The sequence below is a fragment of the Chiloscyllium plagiosum genome, unplaced genomic scaffold (genome assembly GCF_037043375.1).
Source record: "Chiloscyllium plagiosum isolate Xiang-an unplaced genomic scaffold, Cpla_swu_hap1 HiC_scaffold_13, whole genome shotgun sequence".
NCBI lineage: Eukaryota > Metazoa > Chordata > Chondrichthyes > Orectolobiformes > Hemiscylliidae > Chiloscyllium > Chiloscyllium plagiosum.
The window spans coordinates 41672300-41695840 of NW_028270151.1; the positions used below are offsets into that span (position 1 = coordinate 41672300).

The following is a 23541-nucleotide window of genomic DNA, read 5'->3' on the forward strand; positions in this document are numbered from 1 at the left end:
GATACAGCAAAAGCTGGAAGTACATAGCAAGTTAGGCAGCCTGTTTGATGAGAAACAGAGCTATTGTTCCAGGTTGGTGCTGACCCTTCATCAAAATATGGGAAAGAGGGAAATGTCATGTGCTTTGAAAAAATGAAATGAGATGTGGAGGAAGAACAAAGAGCAGGTTTGTGATTAGATAGAAGGTAGAAAAGATTAAATAGCAAATTGTTTTGTGGGAATGGATAAAGTGCAGAAACAAAGATGTGAGCAAATAAGGTGTAAATGACTGAACAGCAGGTGTCCAAATGCAAAATGAAGGAAGACAAAAGATGTGTTAGAAACCAAGCCAGAAAAACCAGTGGAAATAGAGATGATGATCTAAAATTGTTGAGTTCAGCAGACTGTAGATGTCAGTTAGGAAGATGATGTGTTGTTTATGAAGCTTTGGCTGAATTTAATTGGAACAGCAGGCAAAGGACTGAAACATCATAGTGGTAACATAATTGAGAATTAACATGCTAAATGACAATATGCTTATGCTACAGCTTGTGGACTGAATAGAGACCTCATGCATAAAGGTCACTCAATCTACAGTTGGTCTCTCCACCATACCATGGGGAGATGCTGGTTTAATGGTAAGGGGAGTTGGTGGCATAGTCATAATGTTAGTGGACTAGTAGTCCATATGCCCAAGCTGATGCTGCAGGGGCTTGGGTTCAAATGCCAACGTGGCATCTAGTGGAATTTAAATTCAAATAACAAACGTTTTGACATTATAAGGCTCGCCAGTAATGGTGTCAGTAGTGATTGTTGTAAAAACCCAACTGGTTCACTAATTACTTTATGGGAAGGAAATCTGCCAACTTTATCTGGCCTACATATGACTCTGAGACTCTCAACAATATGGTTGACTCTTAACTGTGCTCTGAAATTGCTTAACAAGCCACTCTGTTCAAGAGCAATTAGTGATTAGCAACAAGTGCTGACTTTGCTAGTCTTGCCCACATCCCACGAAAAAGTAAAAAAATGTCAGGGAAACCACGCAGCAGAATACTTACTTGAAAGAAGTACATGTGAATTGTGTTCAACTTGAAAGGGATGATTAAAAAGTCCAATGTAATTGGGCAGGTGTAGCATCTCTTAAAGTAAAGTGCCATCGGATTATTTCCATGTCAGCTCAGTGAGTGGGAAATATAATCACTATTACTTCACTGATTTGGAGTCTAAATTTTGGAACTCCTGCCCTAACAGCTTTGTGGGTCCACATACACTAAATTAACTGCAACAGTTCGAGAAGGTAGCTCATGGGGTGGCACGGTAGCTCAGTGGTTGGCACTGCAGCCTCACAGCTCCAGGGACCCTGATTCGAATCCAGCCTCGGGCGACTGTCTGTGTGGAGTTTGCACATTCTCCCCGTGTCTGCGTGGGTTTCCTCTGGGTGTTCCAGTTTCCTTCCACAATCCAAAGATGTGCAGGTTAGGTGGATTAGTCATGCCAAATTGCCCATGGTGTTAGGTGCATTAGTCAGGGGAAATGTAGAGAAATAAGGGAATAGGTCAGGGTGGGTTACTCTTCGGAGGGTTGGTGTAGACTTGTTGGGCCCAAGGGCTTATTTCCATACTGTAGGGAATAAATATCGTAAATATCGTAACCTTTTTCAGAGCGTTTAGGGATGGGCAATAAATACTCACTGAGTTGTAAAGGTCACATCCCCAAAATTAACAAGAATTTATATACATTGGCTTTATGGGTATAAATGTATTATTTGGTGGTGGGATTATTCTGTGTAAATGTGAAATAAGGTTTTCCCATTATGTAGAGTTCTTGTATTTGAGTAAGCTCTTTCTTTGTATGGATAATGGGGAAACTGGCCTCGTCAGTACTGCAAAATCATCATCAGGTAGAAAGTTGTGATTTTACATTTGATCCTCCCAGTGAATATGAACATTGGTATTTCTGTCTTTCTTGTGTTACTCCCTGATTGGTTAGGAGCAGCAAAGCAAGGTAAAGTTCAATCCACTTGGCTTAACTTTCCCTCATGTAAAGCAGCTACTTGGAACAAGTTTCATGTCTTTTTCATGATATCAAGGGAATGATGAGTGGTTCAGCTCAACTGTGCTCCAGAATTGTTTACAGACCCAGATATATTGTGTTTTCTAATCGGTTGTAACTGAGAAAATGACAGAATGGTGAATTACTTTCATCAGTTAGTGTTCTTCCTTCTTTGTCTGAAGTGTTCTCTATTCCATTGGCTTGGGATAATTCTGTTTTTTATTGAAAGTGATTTGGGGTGCCTGTTGTTTTTTTTAATGGCATGATGCTGCTTCAGATTTAGGAAGAACCCTGACAAGACTGTCCAAATTAGATTAAATGTACACAGATGTGCATTGTCAACTGACTAGTGGTTATGGCCATACATTATCTACCCCTGTATAACTTGATATTGTTTTTGTGCAACCTAGTTCTCTAATACTAATCTAATGTTCTTTGACAATGTCTTGATTTTATTGCTTTTGCCATTAATTCCTTTAATATTCTTCCTTTCAGGATGGAAACAGAGATATTTTTATCAATGGTGTCATTTCCCGAAATAGAGCCTTGAATGGTGACATAGTGGTGGTAAAGCTCCTGCCTAAAGAGAAGTGGAAGGTAAGTTTCAGATCTAAAATGAAAAAGAAATATCTTTATCTCTTCACCCCTAAACCTACCAATAACAATTCCGAATATCTGGAAATTCTTAGTAGCAATTAGGTGCTTTTGCAGGGTGAAATTTAATCCAGTTGACTGGGTTTTGCCTGGAGAGCTGATAGGATCTCTGCATTGCTGTCTTTGGAAAAGGCCAATATTTTTAAATACTTATCAAGCGCTTGAGTGGACAGCAACATGTCTTCCCCAGAATCAAGTACCCCAGAGGGGGTGTGGAAATTCTATCCTTCAAAGCTGCTGCCCTCAGACTGATAGAATTTTATTGCAGGGTGCATCAGTGGGAGCACTGATGGAAATGAACCCACCAAAGACCCAGGATCAACCTGGCACCCAGACCACAGGTTGGTGGGATGGAATGTGCATGTGAATGTTGGGAGCAGGGATAGGTTTGTGGCTTTTAGCACCAAGTCCTTCAATCAGGGACTGTGTGTCAGACAGTGAGGGATTCAGTCTTGGAGCTGCAAGCAAACTGATTGCTTCTCTGGTTTTGCTTCTCTGGTTCCATGCGTGATGATTTGTATCAATTGCAAATTGAATGCCAACCAGTAGAGCTTGGGCCTTTGATTCCCATCGAGTCTAATTTTTCCAGAGCTCCTTGATATCACAGTCGGTCAAATGCGACCTTGATATCAAGGACAGTCATTCTCATTCACCTTTGAAATTAAGCTCTTTTGCCCATGTTGAACCAAAGCTATAGTGAGGTCAGGAACTGAGTGGCCCTAGCGGAATCCAAATTGGGCATTATGGAGTAGGTTATTGCTTAGTAGGTGCTGCTTGATAGTGCTGTTGTTGATACCTTCCTTCACTTCGAGGTAATTCCTTTCAAAAATGCAACATTTCCCTTACCAACCTCTCATCTAAGGTTGACGTTGATGCAGAGCTTCAATATCACATCAAATCTGTGAACAATGCCTTCAGAGAGTCTTCGATGTGACTTCTGTGCTGATGCCAAGGTCCTTGTGTGTAAAGCTGTCATCCTTCCAACTGTTCTATATGGCTCCAAATCTGGACTGCATAAAGATGCCACCTCAAGAAGTACCATTGACACTGTCTGAGACAGATTCTCTGCATCAGCTGGGAGGACAGGCATACTGACAACAGCATCCTCGAAGTATTTAACAGCACCAGCATCAAGGCCATGATCAATCAAAACCCAACTCCACTGGGCTGGCTGCATGCTCCGGGTGTCTGAGTTCTGACCACGAATGCAAATCGTGTTCACCCAGTGCAAGCAAGATACTTGAGTGTGAAGAGGACAATGGGAACATTTCGATACATCCCAAAGGTTTCCCTCAAGAAATGCACCATAGATATTAACATATGGGAGACCCTTATTCAGAAAAAATTGACTTAGAGGAAGCTCCTGTATGAAGGGATATAATTTTTTAAGAACACCCGTCAGCAGTAGGAAGTAGAGAAAAGAAACGAGAAAAAGGGATTCTAACAATCTCAAGGCCAAGGACCAATTACACCTCCCAGAAATATCTGCCAAATGGTGGTTGGAGAGGAGGTCCAGGATCCCATGACCAGTGACCATTTCCTCAGTGGACAATCATACTTGCCATTGAGTGATTATCAAGCACCTTCGTTTTACTGATGATCGAGGGTAGACTGATGCGCACTATTTGGCTGGGTTGTATTTATCTTTTTTTTGTGCAGATGGCATATCTGGACAATTTTAGGGGTGCGTCAATTCTGGATCACAAGTCTTCAGTACTATTACGAAAATGCTGTCAGAGCCCATAGTCTTTGCAGTATCCAATGCCTCCAACCATTTCTTGATAGCACATGGAGTGAATTTAATCACTGAAGACTGGTATCTGGATGCTGAGGACCATTGGAAAGACCAAAACAGATCAAAAACTTGGCACTTCTGGTTGAAGACTGTTGCAAATGTTTCAGTGTTATCTTTTGTATTGGTGGGGTTTCCTGTCATTGAAATGGGGATATTTGTGACACTTCCTCCTCCAGTGATTGTTTGATTGTGTACAACTATTCATGACTGGATGTGGCAAGGCTGCAGAATCTAAATCTGATCTGTTGGTATGTTGCTTAAGTCGCTTGCTGCGTATGCAGTTTGGCATACAAGTAGTTCTGTTTTGTAGATTCACTAGGTTGACATCTCATTAGTAGGTAAGCTAGAAATGTCTCCTGCACTCTTCATTGAACCAGGTAGATGGTAATGATGGTAATGGTAGAGTACAGTGGTCACTCTTATCAACACTGTCATGGACAGATTCATCTGAAACTGACAAATTGATGAGGCTGAAGCCAAATATATATTTCCTTCTTGTTGGTTCCCTCACCACTTGCCACAGATCCAGTCTAGCAACAATGTTCTTTAGGACCTGGCCAACTCATCATTAGTGCTACTGCCAAGCCACTGTTGGTGGTGGACATTTAATTCCCCCACGCAGAGTACATTCTGCATCTTTGCCACCCTCTGTGCTGTTCAACGTAGAGGAGCACTGAATAACGAGCTGTGGGAAAACAGTATATGGTCATCAGCAAGAGGTTTCTGAGCTTGTGTTTGACATGATGCCATGAGATGCGAGGTGTGCAAAGTCAATGTTGAGGACTTTTAGGGCAACTCCCTACTGTATACTACTGTGCCACCACAACATTTGAGCCTGTCTGAAGGGACAGGACATATTTGGTGATTCTAGTGTCTGGGAATATGTCAGATATGTTATGATTCAGTGAGTGTGTCTATGTCAGGCTATAGCTTTGTTAGTCTGTGAGACAGCTCTCCCTGTTTTAGCAATACTAGACAGTTGTTAGTAACGAATACTTTACGGGTTTGACAGGGTTGTTTCTGCCATTGTTGTTTCCTGTGCCTAGGTTGATGCTAGATGGTTCATCCAGATCCTTTCTTCTTTTCTGAGAACATAAATGTTCAGCCCTTTGAACCTCTTTTGCCTTTCACTGAGATCATCGCTCATCTCCTACCTCAACTCAGTGTCTTTATATTGTTTCCATCGTCCTTGAAGTTTTAGGAGAAAGCATCCTTGGCTTTCCCTATTTTGTCTCTTGTTTCTTGAATATTGAAGTTATGCTTGCTTCCTTTGCAATCTATTGGAATTGTTTCACTGCGTAGGAACTTCAGAAAGATCAGAAGTATTGCATGAGTGATCTTTTGTTCCCACCACTGTTCTAATGCTGTTCTGAATATCAACTTTCTTGAGCTGAAGAAGACTCCTCTCAATCATGGTATTGGACTTGCCCTGAAAGTAAGTTTCTATCCACAGTATTGCATACCCTAATTCCAAATCCATGACATTGCCCAGATTGGTCCCTGTTCCAGTTTATCTACTGTGGTAACCCTCTTCAATGTCCCTGATTCTTCTAGATTTGACTGTTCCAGTATATTCCTTGGCCTCCCATTTTCCACTCTTGACCAATTAAGCTTATGCAACACTGCCGAATTATAACTGACACCAGACCCATTCACCTATTACCTTTTAGTTGCTTATCTACGTTAGTTTTAGGTTGAGCAGTGTCTTGATTTTAAGTTTCATCTTGTTTTCAAGTCCTTCTATGGCTTGCCTCTCCCTGTCTCTAATCTTTTCCGGGGTCACAATCAACCTTCCTTCTAGGTTGTGCAGTTGCACAGCTGCTTGAAGACCCCATGCATGCCAATTCGAATGCTGATGCGTTGACTCGTGTGTGCAGAATTTGTTGCCGTGCATAGACTTAAGAGGTTCATGCAGCAGAAAAACAGCGGGGAATTGTAGCCCATAACCCTTTGAAATATCTGCACTCCTCCACATCTGTTCTGTTGTACATCCTCAATTCTTCTTTCTCACTTTTGGTAACTCAACCTTCAGGTACTGAGGCTTTAATTTCTCAAACTTCTCCTTTAAACTTCTCTATCTGTTTTCCCTTCTCTCAAAGGATTCCTTAAAACCTGTCTTTTTGACAAATCTCATAATCATTCACTATAATATCTCATTATGTGGCTCAGTGTCCAATTTTGTTTGGTTGTTCTTCTTAGAAGAATTTTAGGATGTTTTACAATGTTCAAGTTGTGCTTGGTATATCATTTGTTGTTGGAGAGTTCATCATCTAATTATAGTGATAGTAATAAGCTATCACAGTAAACTGTTCACAGTAACATATCAACACTTCATTATTCGTGAGAAGTTGATTGCATTGCACCTTAAACCATTCCCACATCTAAGATCAAGAGCTCATCAGAATGGAGTATTGCCCTTGCTTCCTAATAGTGGACACTTTTGTGTATTTAATTATTTTCTTTTTACATTTTTGATGAGTTCTTTACTTGTTCCATTAAAAAAAAACTTTAGAGATTTTCTGCTATTCCCTGCTGAATTGTTTATTTTTGATAATCTAAATTTGTGAAAACAGTTTCTTCATTTTAACTAATGTTATAACCTAACCTTTACCTTCAGAATTTATTGCATTATTTGGAAGTGCACGTTACAGTTTGTGTAATCAAAATTGAGACTTAAACCATTTATAGCATGTCTTGAAAAATCTGAAAATAAAAAAAGAAGGCCTTTATAAATTTATCTGAGGATTAGCAAAAAGTGCAGTTTATTTTTATGAACTATATGCTTGTAATTATTGGTGTACAATTACTTTGAAATGTCTGTTAAAGCTTCAGTGCTCCTGTATGAATTGTCAGATTGTATAGTTGGCCCCTATAAAATCTGGATTAATGTGAGTTGCATTAAACATTTTGGTGTGCGATTTACAAGTCTCATCTAGTTTTTCAACTTTACAATGCTAACTTAATTTTAGCGTTAGAAAATGGTAAACATAAAATTACTTGTTTCTCATTTGATCATGTAATCACCCTAAATAGTCAATTGCTTCAGAATAGGTTTACAGTATATATTTTTGTACAGTAGGGGGCAGAAAGGTTATTAGAGGTACAAGTCCAGGACAAGTGGTGTGAATGCAATCATGAAATCTGTTCCATTTTAAACAAAACAAGGTTTTTACTTTTCCAGTGGTTTCTGATACTTTTTTGTAATTGCTTGCGATTGTTCTCGACTCTTAAGGCGGCACGGTGGCACAGTGGTTAGCACTGCTGTCTCACAGCGCTAGAGTTCAATTCCCACCTCGGGCAACTGTCTGTGTGCAGTTTGCACATTCTCCCCGTGTCTGCGTGGGTTTTCTCCGGGTGCTCCGGTTTCCTCCCACAGTCCAAAATGTGCTGGTTAGGTGAATTGGCCATGCTAAATTGCCCATAGTGTTAGGTGAAGGGGCAAATATAGGGGAATGGGTCTGGGTGGGTTGTTCTTTGAAGGGTCGGTGTGGACTTGTTGGGCCGAAGGCCCTGTTTCCACACGGAAAGTAATCTAATCTAATCTAATCTAATCTTCTCCATTGTTCTTCAGTCCACACTTAAAAAGCATTTCAGGAATTGCCCTTTAATATAGATTTCTTCCAACTGGAGTTATTGTTATGACCTTGCATCATGCTACAATAGAGTATCTTGTATATTTAATTTGCAATATAAATTGAAGGTCTTTTAATTGGTCCAAGCCCAGAATTTACAATTGGTGTCAGAATTGTTCAGAACTAAGCCAATTATAGGAAAAACTGCTCTATCTAGTTTACAGAGTCATAAAGATGCACAGCACGGAAGCAGACCCTTCGGTCCAACACGCCCCTGCCGACCTGGTATCCTAACCTAATCTAGTCCCATTTACCAGCACTTAGCACATATCCCTCTTAACCCTTACTATTCATATACCCATCCAGATGCCTTTTAAATGCTGTAATTGTACCAGTTTCCACTACTTCCTCTGGCCACTCATTCCATACACGCACCACCCTCTGCATGAAAAAGTTGCCCCTTAGGTCACTTTTAAATTTGTACCCCCTCACCCTAAGCCTATGCCCTTGAATCCTGAACTCCCCCACCTGAGGGAATAGACCTTGTCTGTTTACTCTATTGATACCCCTCATGATTTTATAAACGTCTATAAGGTCACCCCTCAGCCTCCAACACTCCAGGGAAAACAGCCCGAGCCTATTCAGCCTTTCCCTACCGCTCAAATCCTCCAACACCAGCAACAATCTTCTCTGAGCCCTTTCAAGTTTCACAACATCTTTCCAATAGGAGGGAGACCAGAATTGCACACAATATTCCAAAAGTGGCCTAACCTGTACAGCCGCAACGTGACCTCCCAACTCTTATACTCAATGCTCTGACCAATAAAGCATACCAAATACCAGCCTTTACATCCAAATCACTTATATCAATGACGGAAAGCAGTGAACCCAGTAACGATCCTTGTGGCACTCCACTGGTCACAGGCCTCCAATTTGAAAGGCAACCCTCCATCACCACCCTCTGTCTTCTACCTTTGTAGCCAGTTCTGTATCCAAATGGCTGATTCTCCCTGTATTCAATGAGATCTAACCTTGCTAACCAGTCTCCCAAAGGGAACCTTGTCGAACGCCTTACTGAAGTCATGTACGTAACGTCCACCGCTCTGCCCTCATCAATCCTCTTTGTTACTACTTCAAAACAAAAATCAGTCAAGGTAGTGAGACATGATTTCCCATGCATAAAACCATGTTGACTATCCCTAATCAGTCCTTGCCTTTCCACATACATGTAAATTCTGGCTTTCAGGATTCCCTCCAACAACTTGCCCACCACCGACGTCTGGAACACCAGTCTCTCCATCCCTGGCTTTTCCTTACCAACTTTCTTAAATAGTGGCACCATGTTAGCCAACCTCCAGTCTTCCAGCACCTCACCTGTGACTGTCGATAATACAAATATCTCAGCAAGGGGCCCAGCAACAACTTCCCTAGTTTCCACAGAGTTCTCAGGTACACCTGATCAGGTCCTGGGGATTTTTTCCTCTGTAATATGGACATTTTTCAAGATGTCACCATCTATTTCCCCATATCCTGTATTTTTTGTCTCCTTCTCCACATTAAACACTAATGCATAATACTCATTCAGTATCTCCCCCATCTCCTCCAGTTCCACACATAGGCTGCCTTGTGGATCTTTGAGGGGCCATATCCTCTCTCTAGTTATCATTTTGTTTTTAATATATTTGTAGAATCCCTTTGAATTCTCCTTAACCCTGTTTGCCAAAGCTATCTCATGTTCCCTTTTTGCCCTCCTGATTTCTCTCTTAAGTATACTCCTACTGTCTTTATACTCTTCTAAGGTATCACTCGATCTCTGCTATCTATACTTGACATATGCTTTCTTCTTTTTCTTAACCAAACCATCAATTTTTTTAGTCATCCAGCATTCCCTGCATCGACCAGCCTCTCCTTTAACCCTAACAGAAATATATTGTTTCTGGACTCTTGTTATCTCATTTTTGAAGGCTTCCTATTTTCCAGCTATCCCTTTAGCTGTGTCCACCTTCCTCGAATGAACTTTTGAAAGTTCTTGCCTTATCCAGTCAAAATTGGCCTTCCTCCAATTTAGAACTTCAACTTTTATATTAACATGTTTCCTTATGACCAGTCTTCCCATGCTGGCCATTCACTGGAATTTCCAGTACAGCAAACAGTACAGTGGAAGCTAAACCACAGCCTGCCATAACACTGGAGGTGCTGGGAGTGTCCCTTGAGGACAGCGGTAGTCAGTACAGTGTTTTAAATTGCACCAAACAAAAATAGAAATTGCTGGAGAAACCCAACAGATCTGGCAAGTCTCTGGTAAGAAAGCAGAGTTAATGTTTTGAGTCCTTATGTGAATGGTCACTGGGCCCAACACTGGAATGTTATTGATTACTTTGAACTGTTGTGGATTGAGTGAGCTGCTGTGGAAGCATTTGTCACTGCTCAGTTTACAAAACACATTGTTGTATATCAGTAAGTACTTCAAAGCTAACTAGCACATTTGCTCAAATAAGTTCAAAAGAATTACATAGAATATACAGCAATATACAGCAGCAGTTTTGCCCATCAAGCCTGTACTTTTATAGTTCACAAATTTCATCTCAATCCAGCTACCTCATCTCAACCTTTTAGTTCATATTTCTATTCTCTTCCTTTGCAAGAACTTTTAAAATTCTGTGAACTGTTTGCCTCAACCATATCCTGTGATAGCAAGTTTCATATTCTAGCCATTTAAGTGTGAAAACATTTCTCTTTATTTTTTTTCTTTTTTTTTTCCATTTTTTTAGTGCTTATTTTTTCCCCAGCACCCATGGTGTGTGCGTGCAGGTGTGAGACACAGTGAAAGACACAAAGTGCACGAATCTTTATTCAAATTCCACCACCAGGAAGATAGGAAAACACCCGGGTGGCCAGTGACAAACACTGCCCTTCACATCAAAGGGCAGTGCTGTGTGATCAAAAACAGTGAAGGCGAGGGTAGGGACTAAATCAAAATAGAGTTGGAGGGAGAAATAATGTACTCCACTCCCTGCGGCGCCCACCTCTCCCTGAACAACTCCAGGGTGTTGGTCGACACCGCGTGCTCCTTCTCCAAGGACACCCGGGCTCTAACGTAATCGCGGAAGAGGGGCAGGCAGTCGGCCCTAACGACCCCCTCCACGGCCCGCTGCCTGGACCTGTTGATGGCCAGTTTGGCCAGGCCCAGGAGCAGACCCACGAGGAGGTCTTCAGACCTGCCCTCCTTCCTCCGTACCGGGTGCCCGAAGATCAGGAAACATTTCTCTTTATAACTGTAATGGACTGATGAGTGGTTGGCTTATAATTTATACTACCTAGTTAAAGATTCCATCTCTACTTTATTCAACCCAGTCATAATTTGGAGATCTCCATCACGTTTTTTGTAATTGAATAGCTTTCAAATGTTTTTCATTGAAGGACTCATTTTCAAATGTGACCACATATCCTCACCCCAACCCTTCTTTATGTAAATTCTGTTCCGAGCCACTCAATGTCCTGACTTGGAAATATATCACCATTTCTTTAGTGTTGCTGGCTCATGTTCATGGAACTCCTTCCCTAATTGCATTGTGTGTGTACCAAGAGAATTGCAGCAGTTCAAGAAGGCATCCCACCATCACCTTCTCAAGATCAATTAAGAATGGACAATAAATGCTGACCCAGCATCTCTTGAATGAATCAGAAAAAGATATTTTGCCCATATTTTGATTAAACCTAGTATACTTTAAATAAAGAACTGCCCTTCTTGAATGAGGCAAAAATCTGATTGAAGCTTTTGTTGGTCCAATTTTCAGCTGCTGCTTTTCTCCTTCATGGAAGTCCTTCTACATGGCTAAACCCTAATTTTAATACAATGCACCTGCAAATCTGCCTGGGTACATGTAAATTTTTCAGCTGTAATTTTCACCCTGTTTCTATCAGGCAGCCACACTTGCACTGTAAATGTGACAACCAAAAATAAAATTTGTGTGTGGTTGAAAAATAGAATGCTTTATGCAGTTTAAATGATTAACATCTGAGCATATGGCATTTTGGATGTTGGCTTTTATTTGTAATGTGGAGTGGAACGAAAGATGTCACCAGGGCTTTGAGGACAGTATTGGAAATGTAACTTCTGTTTAATATTAGTTTGTTAGAACAGCTTGCCAAGAGTCACTGCCTAACCTTACATATAACCACTTGAACAAGGTATTGGAAGATGGACAGTACCCATGCATTCAAGCATGAGCAGTGGTTTCAGCAGAAAAGAATAGAAAATGAGAGATGAAGCTTTGTCTGGTTGCTGTCAGTGTATATAGGCTCGAGAAAATAATTTAGAATAGTTAAAATGCTAGTCATTGGAGACTTAACTGTGGAAAAGCACATGACGTTCTGTTCCACAATAATTCAGAACCAAACACTATTGGTAGTAATGTGAAAAAAAAAGTTTATAATTAACTATATGAAACATTGGATGCCTTTATAGAAGGGGAGAAACAATGAAATCTTGAGTAACTGCCATATGCAATGGAAGGTGAATCTTTTCTAATCAGCCTTTTGTACTATTGCATATGTAAGAGACCATATATATTCAGTGAATGAAATGAGATTTATTCAGTGGCAGATAACTGGACCAGTGCATGTGGATGTATTTCAGTTAATTTATTAAAATTAGACACCCTTTCTTTACATAATAATCTTCAATATTGTTTTCAATTGAAAATCAAAAATTGTAACAATTTAGGAAACCAAGGAGTGGAGTTGTTTAGAGAATAGCAGTTTTCTGCAGCTGAGGGAGCTGGGAAACTCAAACTGAGAATTGTATTTTAGGTGCAACATGTTTTCAGAGACAGTTTTCATTATACCTGTAAACAGGATTTTTTTAGTGTGAAGCATTAACAGAATGTTTTGACGAAAGCATACCACAGGAAGTAAGATTCTGTGGACAGAAGGTGTTTGCAATCATTAGATTTTGGATATAAATATAGATAAAACAATTTAAGTGGAGAATAATTGAACTAATTTATATCTTAAGACAGGTTTTGTAAAGTGGTGGTAAATAATAATATGAAATTTATTTATTGCTGTGAGGCACATATTTTTATTGTCATTGCTGAGAAATTCAGTTCCTGGCTCACAAACACAGAGATGAAGAGGCTGCTGGACCATTGAGTCCTCCATTTTGGAATTTAAATACTCACTATCCTCAGGACATTTGACTTTTTCAAGTCCGAATTGTTTTGTACTAATGCCCCAAGGATTAGGAACTGGGTTCAGACTTCCAATGCATTTTATTTTTGTAGAATTCTGGCACATGGGAAGTGGTGATTTATATACTATTAAGGTCTTTTTACAACCACAGAATTGAATGAACTGTATGCTCATCCAATGCTCCATTCAGAGTTTCACATTTGTCCACAATGTTAAATGAATAATTGAACTGCTTGGTCATGCTTTTGCAAATCTACCCTGCTTTCTGATTTTCACTGAGTGCAGACTGGTTTGTGAGTCCACACTGGGGACTCCATTATAGAGATCAACATGACATGTTCCTCCATAAATTTCATAGTCCTGGTTCATGTAAACTTCGGAGGTGTTAAAAGTTATAGTCTGCATGAGCATACCATTTGAAACGTAAGTTTCTTTCTGAGTCATTGCATAATTTATGGCATTGAAGGAGTTTATTTGGCCCATTGAATCCATGCTGGCTCGCCATGGAGTGATGTTATAAGTCACATTCCTCCGTCAATCTCTAAAGTTCTGAAGGTCATTTCCTTCAAGTATCTATCAATTTCTTTGATTGTTTTCACTTCCACCACCCTGTAAACAATTCCAGGCCATTACTACTCATTGTTCGAACAAAGGAATTTCTCCAAAGTCCCCAGCATCTCTGACCCAAATCTTAACTTTGTGTCCCCCATCTCCTAGGAGAAAGTGAGGACTGCAGATGCTGGACATCAGAGCTGAAAAATGTGTTGCTGGAAAAGCTTTTCCAGCAATACATTTTTCAGCTCTGTCCCCCATCTCCTTCAACCTGACCTTGTACCATCAAAGTGGATTTCAGAAAAGCAGTCTGATATTTTAGATCAGGGTGTGTTGTGGTAAGGTAGATAAGATTGAGTTTCCTCACTGGAAGTGCACAAATATTTTGATAAATAAATAGAAAAAAGTTAATTATTCACAACAGGTTTATTTTAAGAACTAGAATATACCTTTGAACCTTGTGTAAATAAAAATTATAAAACTGAGAGCTGTCAATCGAGGTAGGGGTTGTGTCTTTCAAGACAATAAAGGATCTCTCGGATCTTGGCCAAGAGTTGAAAATTACATAAGGTTAAAAGTTTTCAAGTACTTGCAGATTCAACTATACTGTGTCTGGACAATTAACTTGTAGAAGAAGAGATTTGTTAAACATTATGGAATGTTTTCAATTGTTTACTTTGAATTTTTTTATCAGATCCACTGTCATTATAGACTTCATTACTTCTATCCAGTGTTCAGTGGTTGATTGGGCATAGAAGTACAAAAGTTGGGTATGAGAGTCCATTAAAGTTGTTTGGGATTCATGAGCCATAAGGGTTGTTTGGGAGTATCTGTGCCCAGAGAGTTTGTTTTGAGGGCAGGGGGGTATTGCGTGGGAGTGTGAGGGTTGGAGGTCCTTTTTTGTTATAATTGGGGTGAAGTCCCACAATCGCCTTACCAACAGCCCCATCCACACTCAGCAGCTCCTGAGTTGTTGTTGATCCCTCTGGTTTGACTGTAACCCACAGGAGTATCCTCCCTGCTCCTCCTACAATGGAAGTCCCTTTTATCCTGGCAAAATTGTCCTAACCTTTGTAAGTATAGGACAAGACAGTAATTGTAAATGTTGAAAACAATTACATAAATGTGTTATAGAAAATTATTTATTAAACATTTTGGCTCTGTCAAAAAGAATGAAATGATTGATAAATCATTGTCTATTCAAATGGGCATTTTGGGAAGGACTGTAATGAGAAAATGTACATTTACTATTGGATCATCTATCATAATTGAAAGTCACAGCATAAATAATGATAGTTGGTCATACTGAATATAAATGATCCTTGTTTACCCTTCAGGCTTGATTTGTGTTTAATGAGTATTAGTGCTGAGACTAGATTCCTCAATGGTTGATTTCTGTAAATTTTAAAATGTTGAATAAAATATTTTAACTGTATACATAATAAATATTTGTTAGTTGGTACCGACATACAAATTGCCATGGTTTTTAAAAAAGAAAATTTCCAAATATTTTGGATTTCCTCACCAGGAAGGGTGGATATTCTGTAGAGGAAGATAGTGAGAAGCCATGAACTAGACTGAATTACTGTTTATATGGGAAATGTAATGCTGTGTATATACTGACTTATCTTTGTAGATTATTAGTATCTGTTTCCCCTGGGTGTGACACATTTGACAATATTCCGCAATAGTATATGATTAGTTAGGTGTGGTGGTGAGTATTCCAGAGACTTCAAAGTGAGAAAACACAGGAAAGAGAAATTGCTTTGTCAGAATTATGTAATAATTTAAGATTATTCAGGAGACCAGAGCTGGAAGGTCAAGTGAAAAACTTTTCTTTGCCTGAGATATTTAAATACAGGAATCACAAAGGAACATTATTGGGTGGAGTATAAAGTAATGTTTTACTGATGAGAGTTTTCCTTCAATGCTTTATCAGCTTATTGAGATTGCGCAGATGACTTGTATTTAAATAATAGCCCAGAAATTTGTTTGTGTTGTTGTGGTGCAGTGGTAGTTCCTTATCTCTGAGCCAGAAGGCCTGAGTTTAAGTCTTCATGCTGAGAAATGTGTGGCATCTATCTTGATCACATTTGCTATTTGACGTATATGAGAGGGTAGTTTATCACAGACTATTACCCATAATCAGGGGATCGGTCAGCTTAGTTGACTGGTTTGTGATCAGAGTGATGGGATCATTTCTTATGCCAGCTGAGTTTCCAATGAAGGTTGCATCTTGTCAACTTCACCCTCTGCCTGAGATGCGGTGACTTTCAGGTTAAACTACCAGTCAACTCTTTCATGGGACAGCAGTCCTGTAGTCCACAGCCTATGTCAATGTTATCTTCAGATTACAGTGGTTCGCAGACACTCAACCCAATAGTTTAATTTGCAGTGCTATGGAGTCCACGGTTATATATAGAAACATAGAAAATAGGTGCAGGAGTGGGTCTTTCAGCCATTTAATACGATCATGGCTGATCATTCAATCTTAGTATCCCATTCCTGCCCTCCCCCTATTCCCTTAATTCCTTTAGTCGCAAGGGCTATATCTAGCTCCCTTTTGAATATATCTAATGAACTGGTCCAACAACTTCCTGTGGGAGAGAATTCCACAGGTTCACAACTCTCTTGAGTGAAGAAATTCTTCCTCATCTCAGTCTTGAATGGCTTACCCCTTATTCTTAGACTATGGACTTCCCCAACATTGGGAATATTCTTCCCACATCTAGCTTGTCCAGTCCCATCAAGATGTTATATGTTTCTATGAGACTCTACCCCCCACCTCCCCCCTTTATTCTTCTAAATTCTACAAGCTCTGTCGATTCAGTCTTTCCTCATATGTCGGACCTGCCTTTATAGGGGTCAGTCTGGTGGACGTTGCCTGGGCTCCCTCAGATGTCCTTCCTCAGACTAGGAGACCAAAATTGCACACAATACCCAAGGTGTGGCCTCACTGAGGCTCTGTGTAACTGCAGCAAGGCAGTTACTCAATACTCAAAACCTCTTGCTGTGAAGGTCAACCTGCCATTAGCTTCCTCACTGTCTATTATACCTGCATGCCAACCTTCAGCAATTTCACCCAGGTCATGTTGCATCTTACCTTTCCCTAAATTGCCACCATTTAGATAATAATCTGCCTTCCTGTTTTTGCAATCACAGTGGATAACCTCAAATTTATTATTTTGCATTTACCAAGTATTTGCCCACTCAGCCATTCTATCCAAGTCACACTGCAGCCTCTTTGCATCTTCCTTACAGCACACATTGCCACCCAGCTTAGTCCCTGTTTTACTCTAATGGCAGGTAGGGATATACAATTGTTGAAGTTCATCCATGTGTTCTTTAAATGTCTGCCATTGTCTATCCACCGTAAACCTTTGAAGTATCCTTGGCCAGCTTAAGATAGCCAACGCACACCTCATACCATCATTGTATATATTGGTTGTAGGCCTTTGAACCACCTTTTTAGTTATTTGAAAAATCCTCTATTGTGTTTTTGGTTGCACTTCTGCTCCACGCTCCTGATCTTTGGGCATCCAGTGTGGAGGGGTATGGGAAAGTCCGAGAACCTTCTTGTGGATCTGCTTCTGGACCATTTTTCAGGGTTATAGCTGCCGACTGTCTGCCCCTCTTTGATGGCTATGTTTGTGCTCAGGTATCCCTGGTATCCATTAATACTCTTAATGCCTTTAAAGTGAGATGGGCATCCCAGGAGGTAGAGTGCTTGATCTGCCCTTGCAACTCTATTTTAGCCCCATCTCCCTCTCCTTCCCTCTTCCTCACATTTGATGGTCTGTTTTGCTCTTTATAGGCTTGACATGTAAACTAATGAATTGAAAAATTGGTGACTTACTGGTGGTGAATAGATGAAAAGTAACAGTCGTGATTTGGTGACTGGGGGAGAAAAGTTCAGTTGTGTGTAGAGCATTCTGGATATAAGAGAAGAGAGAGAAAGTTATGTTTTAGAGTATTTGTGGTGCAGTGTTAACATCCCTACCTCCAAACTAGGTGGAATTGGTTCATCTCTGACTTGCTCCAATATAAAGATATAAATCTTTGTGGAGACTCTTGTGGAGAAGTGGTAATGTTCCTACCACTGAACCAGGAAGACTGAGTTCAAGTCACATTTTCACCAGAGCAGTATATTGATATCTCTGTCCAGGTTGATTGGAAAAGCATTAATGTTTGACATGCAGTTCCTATTTATAGACTATGAGGATCTTCAGGTATTCCTCAGGATGCTGCTGCTTTTTTTGGCCAGAACCCGATCAGTATCTGGAACATGGTTGATTCATGGCGTGTCTTCTCGCCCTCAGGAATAGCAGCTACTGTCAGAGAGCCAGACAGTGCTCAGGAGTCCAAACCTCCATCATTGTGGGTTAGAGTGGCTGGAAGGAAGGGCTGTGGCACAGTTGGCGACATGTTGAGTGACTGAGTCCTGGCTAGATGCTACCAAAGAGTTGCCAAGCAGAGCGGCAGTGGACATCCAGCTCTGAGAGAAGCTCATTGAGAAGTGTTTGTACTAATTGTGCCTTTCCATTCATCATTTACTCTAAACCCCGACCAGTTATCTTGCAATAACTATCTGATTGCTTTCCTTAACTAAAAATTATTGAACTTATTTCACAACCCAGGTTTGATTCCAGCCTTGGGTAACTGTCTGTGTGGAGTTAGCACATTTTCCATATGTCTGCATGAGTGTTCTCTGGGTGCTCTAGCTTCTTCCCACAGTCCAAAGGTGCGCCGTTAGGTAGATTGGCAATGATAAGTTGCCCATAGTGTCCAGTGATGTGCAGGCTAGATGGATTTGCCATGGTAAATGAAAGGTAAGAAGGTGGGTCTGAGTGGGATGCTCATCAGAGGGTTTATGTGGACTGGATGGGCTGAATGGCCTGCTTACACACTGTACAGATTCTATGATTGGTGATGCATAGAGTTAAAGCTATTTTTAACACTTCCTAGAGATTTTATAGAAGAGTGAAAAAGTGGTGCAACATGCTGGAATTTAAAAGTCGACCAACAGAGCCAAGGTTAAAGCTGTGCTGTCACTGTGATCTGTAAAAGAGGTTACTTGAATTTTCACGACAAGTTGTCAAAATACTCAAAGGATGCTCAGTCAGTATTGGACGAAATGGTTGCCGTTGCCATGCCCTACTCAAAGGTTTGAAACAAGTTAAACTCCTCTATTTTGTGCAGACACCCAGTCTATCAAGCATTTCTCTGCGTGTATGAGAGTCTGAACTGTGCCCTCAGCATAAATATCTGAGTCCTCTGTAACAAAACCAGTTGATTTACAAAGCTGAGTTTTAAGTCAACTGAGTAACTATTGTGCAGCTTGTAGACTTTCCCATTCGGATATAGAGTAACAACAAAAGAAATCTTTACCTACAGAAAGGTCTTAAAAAACTTGAGTGTATTTTGTTACAGGAATGGATTGTCAACAGTAGATTCTACAATTAATTAAGTTTACAATCAAAATTAAGCTTCCTTTGGAGAAAATATAATGTTGTAAAATACTTTGTCTCCTTGTATGTACAAGTCCATATCCAAGCATACAATGACATGGCAAAATATCTATCTATATCAAGATATAACTGTAGTTAAGACCAGATACACTAAAAGATTAGTCAGAATCCAACCCTTACAAATGTAATAACCTACCGCTCCCAATAAATAAATAAATAATTGCTACTGTAACTGAGAGTAGACCACCAAAAGGAAGTTCCCACTAGTATGAATACCCTTGAGAACTTCCATAAATTGTTACTTAATATGACAGGTTTCAAATCTAGCTTTTACAGGAAAGAGCTACTGCCAGAAAGCAAAGAGAACTGTGGAAAGTTGAATTGCTTTTCTTGGCTTTTGTCTAAACTTTCTCAACAGTGTTTTGCTTTGTTTCTTTGCTGAGCTTGTAAAATGTGCTAAAATGCGTGTACTTTGGGCTTCATTAAGATGCTGGAACTTCATATAATAGGAATAATGGCTTGTATTCAGAAGTTATTGGTACTGAACTTCTCTTAGAAGAGAAATATCTATTTGGACAACTTTTACTGCTGTGCTCTCCCAGCAATTGTGAGAAAATAAATGTGTGGCTTACATACATAAATACATACATACCGTAGAATTTCAAAATAGTTAATTTATTTTAAGATGGACTTATTGAGTGCATGTTTTTTCTCAGATCTTGAATTTTATTTGTATGGATCTTCTCTTTTTTGTGAATTTGGTTTTTTATTACACTGGGCTTTAGTTACAACAATCACAAAAAAAATCATAAGTTAAATTCAATCTGGTTCCATCAGTTGGATAAGCTTGTGTGTTGAGAGACTAACCAATTTTCTCCAAAATTCATACTTTGAGCGAGATTAGTGCTTAGTAAAACATCTGCACAATTTTCCTTTGCTGTGTATCGCTGCACCTTTAAAACAGCTCTTAATGGGACATAGAATACTACTATAACAAAAGTGTTTAGTGCTTTTCAGATTCACTTTTGAACAGAAATTGTGGCAATAAGATGAGGTATTTCATAGATTTTGTAGAGGAGTCATTGAAAACATTGCTGTGTCAATGTTACCTTATCCAACATAAGACAAGATCTGAACATATATTCAGTGCAATGAATTTTATAGTGAAGCTGATTGTGAATTTTAAGAATGTCCTTTATATTTGTATTTATCATTGTAATAATAAGTCCTGTAAATGAAATTTAAATGAGTGAATGATGAACAAAGTACTTTAGTTTGTGTTTTACTTTTCGGATCACAAAGTTGTTCCTTAGTAAAACTGAACATGCTCAGATTTTGACACTTGAGTAATTCAGAAGATCTTAGGAATCCACCAGAATCGATGCTGAACCTCTTCCAGTTTTGCATTAATATATTGGCCCTCAGTGATGTCATCCAAATATATTGTCAACTCAACCTCACGCTACTGCTTCTATCTCATAAGCCTTTTTTATTCCTGGTTGAACAGCAATGGCTGCATTTAACTTTAGGAAGACCAAAACTATGGTCTCTTCCACATTGCCATAAAACTGCATTCTCAGCAGTGAGTCCAGCCATTTCTCAGGCATTGTCTCATATTGAACTAAACTGTTCCTGACCTTGGCATCCCATTTTTTGATTATTCTTTTATGGAATATGGACATCACTTGTGAGGTTAACATTTGTTCCCCATTCCTACTTGAATATTGTGTCTTGTTCTGCTGTTCACAATTGTAATATAATGTGAAATATATTGCTGTGGGTCTGAAGTCACACGTAGGCTAGACTGGGTAAGAACAGTAGATTTCTTTTCCTTGGAAGGACATTAATGAACCAAATGGGTTTGTGCAACAAGTAATAATAGATTCACAGTTACTAGTACTGAAACTAGTTTTCAATTTCAGATTTATTGAATGCTTCCATGTTCTCGGAGCATTAGCTTGGACCTTTGGATTATTTTTCCAATATGTTATGGACCAGACCAAACCCCCTTCAAATATATCAAGGAGATAGCCTGGACCCTAACTTTTATCTTAATTAAAGGCAAATGTTAGGTGCTGTGCTACAGATGTATTTCGATTGGTTATACTACTCAGCTTTAACAAAACGTACTTTATTCTTAGTCAAGAGTGTGGTGCTGGAAAAGCACAGCAGGTCAGGCAGCATCTGAGGAGCAGGAGAAACGACGTTTTGGGCAAAAGCCCTTCATTAGGAATGAGGCTGTGAGCCGAGGGGATGATGAGATAAAAGGGAGGTGGTGGGCTGGGGGGAAAGTAGCTGAGAGTGCAATAGGTAGATGGAGTTGTGGGTAATGGTGATAGGTCAGAGAGGAGGGTGGAGCGGATAGTTGGGAAGGAAGATGGAACGTGGGGCAGGTCATGAGGGCGGTGCCGAGTTGGAAGATTGGAACTGGGATAAGGTGGGGGGAAGGGAAATGAGGAAACTGGTGAAATCCACATTGATCCCATGGGGTTGGAGGGTCCCGAGGCGGAAGATGAGGCGTTCTTCCTTTGGGTGGTTAGGGAGTGGCAATGGAGGAGGCCTAGGACCTGCACGGCCTTGGTGCAGTGGGAGGGGAAGTTGAAGTGTTCGGCCATGGGGCGGTGGGGTTGGTTGGTAAAAAAGGACAATGTGTACCACTTAAAGTCATACCTCCTTAAAACAAAAAGAACTGTTGATATACAATGATGGCTTCATTTTTAAAATCCTTTTAGTTTTCTGCTATTAATGCACTACAATACGTATACTTTACATTGACTTCAAGCATGCAAATATTCACTACTGCAGTCCATTTTTTCCGCCACCGAACACCTTCATCTTCCGTCATCAAGTCTCGACAAAGCAATAGCAATTATGCTGTCTCATCCTGCCGCACATATAATTTTTAAATTAAATGGCTATTACAATAAACTCCATCTGAACAGTCTGGTATTTTTAATCTTTAAATTTTTCCAAAAGATTTAAGAGTTATGATCAGTATATATAATTGTTTCAGATACATTACTGGCAACATAAATATTGAAAATGTTGCAACACCAACAGTACACCCACGGTCTCCTCCTCACTTGTGGAATATTTCTTTTGATGAATATTCAATTTTCTGCAAAAATACCCAGTGTTCTTCTCATCATCATCTTGCCAGAATACAGCAATGAGATGCATGTCACTCGCATCAGTATCTACCTTGAATGGCTTTTAGGTGTGGCTAATACTGGGGCATTGGTTCACTTAGCTTTCAGGCTGTCAAATGACTTCTGACACTCTTCTGGCTACTGAAATGTTTTATACTACTTGTACAATGGAACACAACTCTTCTCACCTTCAAGTCATTGGAACTGAAATTTGGTATGGATTGCCGAAAAAACGTATTCAGTCCCCAGAATCATATAACGTCCTTCGTCGATGGTTTGGGAAACTTGCCAGTGACCTTTGTTTTCACATTCCGTGAGGCTATTTTTCCATGTCCAATAATATGGCAGAGCAATGTCACTTCAGCTTTTGTGAACTCACTCTTAGCCAGGTTTGTTACTAAGGTTGTCTTTTGATGTCAATCAAACAATTCTGTTCGACGTTCCAAATGTTCCTTCTATGTGTGACTAATAATCACCAGATTGTCATTGTACACTGCACAATTGGGTAATCCCAAAATGATTTTATTGGTTAATCTTTAAAATGTAGCTACTGAATTTATCATACCAAATGGTATGATTTCAAACTGGCAAAGTCCATTTGGTGTCACGACAGCCAAAATTTCCTTTGCTGTCTCCAATAAAGTTCAGTATCCTTTCAGTAAATTTAACTGAATAAAATAAACTGCTTGTATCACCTTCTCAATATAGTCTTCCAGGAATGAACTTGGATATAAATCAGATTTCGTAACTGCACTGACTTTGTTATAATCAACACATAAATAATTTCTCTTTTACACCTATCACCTCTTCACTTTTCACTAGATTCACCAACCCCACCTTGTACAATGGAACACAACTCTTCTCACCTTCAATTCCACATTATTGCCTTTTCTGACAATACTCCTTTCAAAGTACATATCTCCTGTTATAGACCAGGCCAGACCTCCTCAAAACATTTCAAGAAAGTAGTCCTGACCCTAACTTTATTAGTTGTTTTAAGCAGGTGTGGAGTCGACATTCCAGGAGTGATGCAGCTGGCCTGATCACTTAGTTTTAAACAAAACAGAATTTATTTGCAAGATTACTGAATGAAATGCAAACAAAAGACAACAGAATATAGAATA

The 23541-nt window shown here is 39.8% G+C and overlaps 1 protein-coding gene across 1 annotated transcript in view; it reads left to right on the forward strand.

Annotated features, from left to right (window-relative positions):
• dis3l2 (DIS3 like 3'-5' exoribonuclease 2) overlaps nt 1–23541 on the forward strand; it is a 299652-nt gene that overhangs the window by 39432 nt on the left and 236679 nt on the right. Inside the window, exon 6 of the mRNA XM_043702288.2 lies at nt 2530–2631. Coding sequence (XP_043558223.2) covers nt 2530–2631 — 102 coding nt within the window. The remainder of the gene's footprint in view (nt 1–2529; nt 2632–23541) is intronic.